Source organism: Protomyctophum parallelum (genome assembly GCF_964188405.1).
Source record: "Protomyctophum parallelum genome assembly, chromosome: 11".
Lineage (NCBI taxonomy): Eukaryota > Metazoa > Chordata > Actinopteri > Myctophiformes > Myctophidae > Protomyctophum > Protomyctophum parallelum.
The window spans coordinates 27877622-27887264 of record NC_139707.1 but is presented as its reverse complement, the minus strand read 5'-3'; the positions used below and the strand labels follow the sequence as shown (position 1 = coordinate 27887264).

The following is a 9643-nucleotide window of genomic DNA, read 5'->3' as shown; positions in this document are numbered from 1 at the left end:
ATCTAGGCTTGTTTAGATCTGATCCTACCGACTTCATCAGTGGCGTAACTAGACATCAGTAGGCCCTCACGCAGGCTTGTCAGCGTAGGCCCCCGACAATACCCATATATGGGCATACCCATGGGCATACCCATGGGCATACCCATATATATATGGGCATACCCATATATGGGCACATCTCTCAGATTGGCAGTTCTGGACAACCGGATCTCCATAATGCCTAATCTAATCTATGGGCATTTCGATCGGATCGGCTGATCTGGACAACAGCTGATCCGACCGGCGTCGACCCTCAGGTCCTCGGCGGCGCTCTCGGCGAGTATGAAGATGGTTCTTAAGATCTTTTTTGATGTCCAGCTTTGAGGGTGGGTGTAAACACAAACATTGTCCTAACACAAACATTACATGCCATTGAAAATGAATGGCCAGTGTAGCATAAAACAGAAACACAAAAGTTAGAACGCAAATTGTGATTGGCCGGAATGAGATTGATTGATTTATTGAAATATTTATTAACAGTTTGCAGAATTACTCCCCTCACTTCACACGCCACGGGTGTGATTTTATTTTTTACAGGAATACATTTGTGTTTTGCCATTTGATATGCTCAATTAAATTAAATGTTCTATTCTTCCAGTCATTTCCTGCTTGGAGCCTTTAACCACTTAAACCCCAGCATCCGTATTGTGTTTACCATTGTGAGCTTGTCGATTGGCTATTTTCAGTAAAGGCTTTCCCGGCCTCCACGTAGTAAAAAAAAGAATATGGGGCTCCACTCAACCGGTGGTTAAAACATTTCTACTTCCTCTTCTTCTTCCCGGCCTTCCCCGCCGCTGCCGCCACCGCTCCTTGCTCGCTGCCCTTGTGGTGGGCTCTGCTCTTTGGGATCCTCTCCGCCACGTGGAACATCAGGTCGTCCCGCGAGGAGAACCTGTCCTGACACAGGCTGCCGTCCTCCCGCTTCAGTTGAACGCGGACCCTGCCCCTGAACTGGGCATCCTGCTCCCTCGGGTGCATCTTGTCCTTCTCCACGTAGATGTTCATCCCGGCGGCCGACAACACGTCGCTGATTTCAGCGCACAATGGATTCTCCACGGCCCGCTCCGTGGCGATCCGGCGACCCTGCGCTCGCTTCTTCTTGCTGTTGATGTACACCGGGTAGATGCAGACGAACCTGTCTTTATCGGCGGCGTTTGTAGTTAAATGTGCCATTGTTATTATTATTATTCAGTAGGCCTCCTGGCCTATAGTAGAATGTACGTGCTTGTCGTTGAGCAGAAAATTATATTTCTGTGCTGTTTATCTGGATCACTCTGGAATTATATACGCTAGAACTGCTCTGACGTGTTATGACGTAATATTGATGACATGCGGCGCTTTGCTCTAGTTCGGATGTAACTGACGTGTGTACTGTCTGTGTACAGTATGTGTTGCCATGACAACATGATCAGACGTCATGCCTATCTCACAGCCATTCCACGCCCCCTTTCCACGCCCCCTTTCCAGACCTAGTGGCGTTGACGTGACGTCACTCCTTAAAAGACCTACATTCAGAAGCCATAAACAACGCTTTTTCTGAAGGTAAACTTTATTCTATTTGTTTTAGCTGTCTTACCATCTTGTTTTCATCATAATAATATTGGTCTTTTACATTTTAACATTTGGAAACGGCCTTAAATGGTGCAGAGAAAGCAGGTAGGGATGTAGCTCTGGTCCATAGCCTTAGCCTACTCAGTATCGAACACCTAATTGCTCCCGATGTGCAGGTTGGGGCCTTGCATGGCTTCATCGGTACGTGAATGTAATCTATGTAAGGCGCCTTGGATAAAGGCGCTATACAAATGCACCATTTATACCATTTATTTACCACTTATACCCTCTCCACTCTGATTAATTGAAAATGGTGGACCCCATTGTAAACTAGAACTGCACTCTGTCGAGTGCATACTTGCTTGTTGCACACTAGTAGGCCATAAATGGCCAACTAGTGTGCAAGCAGAGCGCGCAAGTCCTTTCGACCGCTGTAAACTGTCAAATCTCAGTATCTCTGTGAAGGAACGTTTGAAATGTATAATTTTTAGATGTAACTATTTGCTACCTACCTACTTTATGCATATAAACACCTAGTATTATTAAGTATGATTCAAGTTTTTATCTATATAAGTTTGGGTGAAGAGCTAGTCATACATATACACACCACGTACTCTGGTCCCAGCAGATCAGGCACAACTTGCTATTTTATGTATATAGTATACGTATGACTAGCTCTAAATTATGACGTAAGAAATATATATAGTATATATATAGTATATAGGCATATACTATATACGTATACATATATACTCTATACTGTATAAAGTGTGTAGTTGTAAGTTTTTTTTTTTTGTTTTTTTTTTAAGATATTTTTTTGCGGCTTACGCCTTTTATTGATTTTTGAAGGGACAGACAGTAGGCTGACAGGAAACGGGAGAGAGATGGGGGGATGACATGCAGTAAAGGCCGTGTCGGGTCCGGGAGTCGAACCCGCGGCACACTGCGACTGGATTACCAGTCCGGTGCCCAGACCGTTACGCTACGGCCTGGGCTGTGTAGTTGTAAGTTGATTAGCGGTATACTGTGGTTACTTTGCGCCAAAAACCGTGACAGCTGTCCCGCCATTTGATGTTTATGCAAGAAAACAGCAAATCTGTGCCTGGTTTGCTGGGACCAAATGACCACAAATGACCATATTTCTTACGTCATCATTAAGAGCTAGTCATACATATACACACCACGTACTCTGGTCCCAGCAGATCAGGCACAATTTGCTATTTTATTTTTACTGATTATGTATATAGTATACGTATGACTAGCTCTAAATGATGACGTAAGAAATATGGTCATTTGTGGTCATTTGGTCCCAGCAAAACAGGCACAGATTTGATGTTTTTCTGCATAAACATCGAATGGCGGGACAGCTGTCACGGCGGAAGAGACCGGGCGAAAACATTAATTGCGCGCTCTGCTTGCGCAAGTAACAAGTAACATTTGCGGCCCACAGAGCGCCCCCTTGTGGCCCATGAAATAATTTCCACAAAAAAAAAGGGTCCCATATATAAATGGCATTAAATGGGGGTCAGTAGCCTATGCATGTCAAACTGGACATCCTTTTCAAATGGGGTCTTGCCCTGAAAATGAATTTTCAGGGCAAGACCTCGACCTCGCGCGTGCAGACTCGGCCCCCAGCCTGGTACGCTAGTCAAAATATGGCCCTTGAGGAAAATTTATTGGGGAACCCTGCTTTATGGTGTCATCCCCCCCCCCCCATGTGTTACATCATGTGTAATGTTGAGTTGATAATTGAAGGCTTGCACCATGTTCAATGATTGGGCTGGACCATATCAGGATAGCAGAGGGGGGTTTATGATTTGTTTTTGTCATTTCTCATTATGATAGTGTGACGAAGGAATCATTATGTTTATTATGTAGTTCATGGAAACTTTGTACTTGTGGGGGTTATTTAAGTATTTATTGTATGTTTTGTTATAGGTATATTTATATATCATACACTACAGTATATTTTAGAACACCCCTGTCAATGGTGCAGTCTAGCTCACCTGTATAAAATGCAGCTACCAGTTACTAAGAGAGAGAGAGAGAGCTGAGGGTGAGAAGCTGGACACCACACCACCATGGTTGGGTGGTTCGGCTCATGTCATGTTTGTTATATGAAATACGATACGCCATTTGGTTTAATACACCTGTACGCCTGTATAATTACAGCCACTAAAGAAATCGTTCACACACAGATTGCACAGATGAACGAATATGTGTGGGCCAGCCGCCAGTCTGAACAGCGTGAGCTCTGTACCTGGGTCAACGCCTGCCCACAGTAAGTACCATCTGTCTGAAAAGAGTGCCATCCCAGTGACGTAACTATGTGGGGGCTGGAGGGCTTGGGCCCCCGTGAATGATTTGTAACTCCTCTTTTGATCATCCATTACTACTGTTATACAGGCTTGTAGCGTGGATTAAATTATTGACGGGGGGGTTGGAGCGCATCTCCGGCCGATAGGTGTGAATGGTTTTGCCGACGTGCACAGGGGGGGCGTGGTGGGCTGCAACACTGGCCTGGTGCATTGGAGTGGTCATGCTGGTGATGCAACAAAAGGATGCAGCGTAGCCTATACTGTAAGCACTTTGACGGTTAGAAGAGAAGTGTCTGTACACTGACACACAACTCCAGAGATTATTTCAACACCATCAGCTCCAAGTAAACAAGTTTGATCCAGAAATGGATGACATTACTATTAGATATCTTATCCGTTTCAAAGCATTGCATGTAGTCTGAATTTAGTGGCTGTGCAAAATTAATAAATTATGCCTTATTCTATTGCATCAAAGTGTGCCTGCAGTGGCACACTTATTGTTATCCTTCATGTCGGCTGGCGCAACTAAGAACTCCCCCCCACCCCTTTTCACCATTTCGTATTTTCTTCAAGGCACACTTTTTGCCATACAGATTTTGTCCAAATGACGACAACCTTGTTACCTGGACTGGCGGAGAGTGGAGACCAGTGCTACGAGGAGCACCTTTTTTTCTCGTTTACTTTCTCTCTTCAGTGTGTTTTGGAACCCGGCTCACAAGTGGAGAGCTTGCGTGATAGATTAGCATGGCTAGTTGTGATGGATGGGACCCGGACCACTTCCGTTGCCGGCTACCAACACACCCGTATCCAGTGAGAGTTAGAGCCAGCAGGGGCTCACCTGCACCCAGGGGCCCTTGCGTGTAGCGTGAAGCAGGTGTTGACGGAGCTGTCAAAACAACAGCCACTCATATCCTGAAATAAGGTACCCGAGGGCCCCGCGTCAGTCATCCCACCACCTCTCTCTTTCAACCCTAATGTTCGCTAACTACTGGTTAGTGTGCATTCATAGTGACACCCTAGATAATGTAGCAACACTGTAAAGTAGCTACAGACAATACCAGGGAAGAGGGAGGAAGTCATGGTTCCATTAACCTGATCCCTCTCTATTCTGGGCATATGTCAAAATAGGCAAAACGTTTGCATAAACAATTGGATGTATAGTGCAGTGGTTCCCAAACTTTTTTGCTCAATACCCAAAAGAGAAATTAGACGTTTGCCTCTGATCCAAAGTAGTGAAAATAGCAAGCTGTGATCTGCAATTTTCACTACTTCTTAAACGTTTTTTTGTTTTCTTCTTTTTGAACAGTGCCTCGACCGCTTTGGACGCGGGAAGGCTCACCAGAACCGGGCCGGCCCCCTGGGCACGTTCCTGGGGGTCTGGATGTTCCGGGGACCCCCACGCGGTAACTCTAGTCATATCTCGACAGTATCGGATGCGGGGCTCGCCAGAACCGGGTCCTGTGGGTCTGGATGTTGCGGGGCCCCCCGGGGACCCCCACACGGTTGCACCACTCACTTCACACAGGTGTGATTGTTCACGTATTCATGGCAATTAGATGGTTTTATTAGGGGACTCTGGTCAACGAAGTATAGGGTGTAGGTAAAATCTGTGTGTCTATTCAATTTAATGATTTTTTGAGCAGTGGTACACATTGTGCACCTCCTACAGTATGCACACAGCTATGTGTGTCCAGAGGTATGACCGTATTTATTTTTGGCGAACATTCTATTAAGTCAAAATTGAGCTTGAGCCACTGCTCACTTCACATTTCTATATATAGAAAAGGCATGTTGTGCATGTGCGTGTGTGTCTGCTCTTCATTCTTTTTTTACTTTGTTAGGAATCTGCCCTCATAAAGACCCAGTTGGACAACCCCATGTCTGTCTGCTTTCTGCTCCTGCTGCCAGTTACTCACTAGCTCCATTTCCTTCCAAACATTTCTAGGAGAAAGAGGAGGATGTGTCGCTTTGAAGATGTTGAATAGCTTTGACATTTTACAGTAAGGCAATGGTCTTCAAGTATACACTGGAATTGCATGCTGTTTAACCACTTGAAGCTCAGCATCCCTATGCAGATCTAGATTTTGACAAAGATTTGTTGTGTAGTCGGCCAAAAAAGCGGTCCATGGCATGTAGCCTACTGTACTGACTCAAGTCCGTTTCAGAGTGGTTATTATGGTCAAGGGAAGAAGATGCCAATGCATAGATTTCAGTCTGGACTCCTGGCAACAAATAGGCTATATAGGGTTTTAGTGGTTAAATATCAGGGAGTGTATAGACAGGAAAGTGAGAGCAGACATGAAGGGAGGCATGTCCAAACTCAAACCCATGGTCAGAGAGCATTAACTGGCTGCAGCACCAGCCAGCAGGTTGGGTTTGAATCCTCCACGGAGTCTCCGGCTTGACCCGGGCACCCCCAACGGACACAAGTAGGCGTGTTGGAGGGTGGAAAGCCGGGCGGGGAGGTCGATCTCTTAATAGTTGCTGCCACTAGCCACTCATACGATTGGTCAGGGCACCTGCAGGGAGAGGAACTGGGAGGGCTAGCGTGTGCCTCCACATGCGTAAAGCGCAATACATAGGCTACTCCTTCTGATGTCGGGGTTCGGACGGGCGTTTCCAAACTATAGTTCTGAGAATCAGGACATCTGGAGGTGCACGAGTAAAATAATCGGAAACGGAAGAGTGCACCAGAGTAATTGCACATAGGTTTCCTGTAGCCATCATGGCTCATTGTCCAGTATTGACATAGCAACATTCAATCAAGGATAAACATTCCAGTTTGAGGTCAGAGTTCAAACATGCTAATTGGCCGCACTGTTTCAGAGAGAGCTCCCAACGCTGTAGCATGTAAAAGGGGATCTTAGCCCTCGAGTGGTTAAGCTTCTGCTTCAAAGGAAGGCCAATCCCCAAACGGAAGCCCTAACAAAGAAGAGACAGGGGAAAAGGTCTAAACTAAACTAAGCCATGATGTTTGGTGCAGCTGTTTTAGACTATCAGATGAATACATAGTTGTGTCAAAGCTTGATGCTCACTTGTTTTTGTTGAAAGCCCTATCTTATACTTGGCTGTACGATTCTACAAACTCGCAACAACGTGGCTCTTCGTGATTGTAGATCGGCTGCTTTTAGCGGACTGACCTCATGCTAACTTCTATGCATGAGGAGTCCAAGCTGCTTCTTTTCACCTGACAGGGGAGAGTTTCCCCGGCCGGACGTAGCGCGTGGAAGGAACACGTTATTCCGACCAGTTCCTTTCCCCATCCACCTGGCTGGCCAGGGGGAGGTATTTTAGAGAGCATGATTACGGCATGTTTTTGTGAGGGTACCTACCCTAGGGGACACGGGGAGAACATGTAAACTCCACACAGAAAGGCCCTTTCGCCAACGCCGCCTCGGGTATGGTCACTGATGACGCGGAGGAGGGAACACGCCCCCGGTGCCCACAGCGTTGTTTGTTTTTGTTGACATTTTCAAAGCTCAAAATGGGGACGCCAAGTTGATTGTGGTTAATGCTGCGCATACAGTTGGATCCATGTCTGTATAAAATGCATGTCTTCTGTGTAGAGTGCAGGCCCACTACATGCATGACTGGTTATAACTAAACTGGACTGGACTCCTTTATGCATTATTGATGATAATGGCATAGGTCAGTGCTCTTTAATTTTAATGTAGGCCTAGCTCATTAAAATTAGATTTTTAGCAAAGTATAGAAAAGTATTCACAGCTCAACACCAAAGCCTGATTCAAAACATTATATAGCCTAAGCGATTTTACAAAATATCTCTAATGTATAAAGTTCCATTTGTGGCGGGCAGGTGGTGTCTTTCAAACCATGCAAACTTAAACCGTCTGATTGACGTGTTGTTGCAAAAGCAATGTGTTGTGTTGCCAGGCAAACTGATGTTTTCTGCTTGTTTATGATATATAAACAACTAATGTATTGTTTTATAAACCTAGACTACAGCACTGGATAATGGTATCTTTTATGATGCGTTGATTCTTGGCTCTGTACTGTGATCTATTATAGGGTGAACGTGTGAATGTGGTATCCTGTTGCAGCCAGGGCTGTATACTGTATGCATATCCTTGCTCTTTCGGGGTGCATGACTAACACACATGAGTTTTCCTGTGAAATATAGGCAGGAAGAATTCAACTCACATGTTGTCAGAGCTTTACAGCTGAACATCAGTCAACGTCAACGGGGCTAGCATGTTTGATCAGGTTTTACAGGTCTTCCCTATACTGTCCGTGCATGGCCGCTCTGCCTTTGCCAGGTGTGAACACATGGTGTCTGGATTAGTCATCAGGGGTGATCCTTTGATCTCAGGCCTTTGGAGAAGAATGGAGACCAGAAGGGTTCCAGTATGAGAGGGGTCAAGGCCCGTCGGCACCTCTTCCCCAAGGAAGGCTTTCATTTCTGGGGGGGGGGGGGGGGGGGGGCGGCTGGTGGTGTCCTTTATGCTTGGGGACGGCTGGGGACGAAAGGATAACACTTCTTCATCTCTCCAGGCCTGCATGTGGCAGACATCAGCCTGTTAGGCCCTGTCAAGTCAACCTGCTTAGCTGTCCTGTCATTGTGGCAGGTCTTCTTCTGGAAGGCCATGCTGTTATCTTAAAGCAGGCCATCAAAAAACCTGTACATTGGCTATTTGAAAATAGCTGATCTACACGTTCACAACGCATCACATCTTGTACAGCTCTTGAAATAAAATGTGGAATATTTGGAAGACATTTTTAAACATTCTAACACAAATTTGGTACGGGTCTCACTGGCACAAAATATTTTAGATGGGGTTCGGTGGACAAACGCATATTAATTAATTTGGGGGTCCTTGACATGAAACAATCAGCCAAGACGCCCTAAGGGGCGAGGTCGCCTGGGTGACGGCAGACTGCTGGTCCCGCACCTCCCAATCTAAATTAGATATAGCAGCGAAACACTACGATTTTAATGATAATAATGACATAAATAAATAAATGTTGTCATTGTGATACCGATAAATAGGAATGTATTAACAATATTGTATGTTAGTTCCATTGATCCAAGCCGTAACACAATCGATCCTTAAATCAATGCCAAGTGGCCCACCCATCTGACCGCTTAACACGACAGCCGGCAGTGGTTGGACCGTGAATTTTTGATGATTTTCAAGAAAAGGTTCTGAACCACATTCCATTCGGATGTTGATTAACTGAATACATAGGACCACAATGGAAACAAGTCCCCAGGACTTTTCTTTGTTATCCTTATGTCTGCCACGTGCTGTTTACATTTTACGACTAATAAAGTATTGAATCGGTCCAAAAGTCTGAGTAGTAATGAACGTGGGATGTTGCTGCTGTTGGTGTGAGAAAACGGTAGCAGAATGACATGAGGGGCAGAGAAAACATAGCGTCTCTGTCGGGCGAAACCTCTTATGTCCAAAACTGCTACTTTCCAGGTTTCAAATTCAAAAACAGCAAAAGTATATCCAGAAGCTCAAAACATGCCACTTCACGCCACGTTTGAAGCTTGTACTGATGCTTTGTGTGACGCTGTTGGTAGGGCGTTAATTTACGAAAAAACTAAAAGTTAAAATATGGAGATGAGGGGTTACTGCCTGACAGTGACGATAGGTAGGGTGGGTGTGGCATCGGCCTCTTCTAAGACTCAGAGGGTACATTTTGTCCCTCTTCAAGCTTTTGATGTTCAGGAACGCTGGACTAGAGGACAGATTTGCAGCGTGTCCTCA

The 9643-nt window shown here is 45.4% G+C and overlaps 1 protein-coding gene across 1 annotated transcript; it reads right to left on the bottom strand.

The window, feature by feature from the left end:
* Nucleotides 1-230: 230 nt before the first annotated feature.
* LOC310866963 (signal recognition particle 19 kDa protein-like) lies at nt 231-1212 on the bottom strand (the record flags this gene model as incomplete). The annotated part of the gene is made up of 2 exons (XM_083776757.1): nt 231-357; nt 803-1212. 2 exons carry the CDS (start codon nt 1210-1212, stop codon nt 231-233), a joined length of 537 nt encoding a protein of 178 aa, XP_083632883.1.
* Nucleotides 1213-9643: the final 8431 nt, after the last annotated feature.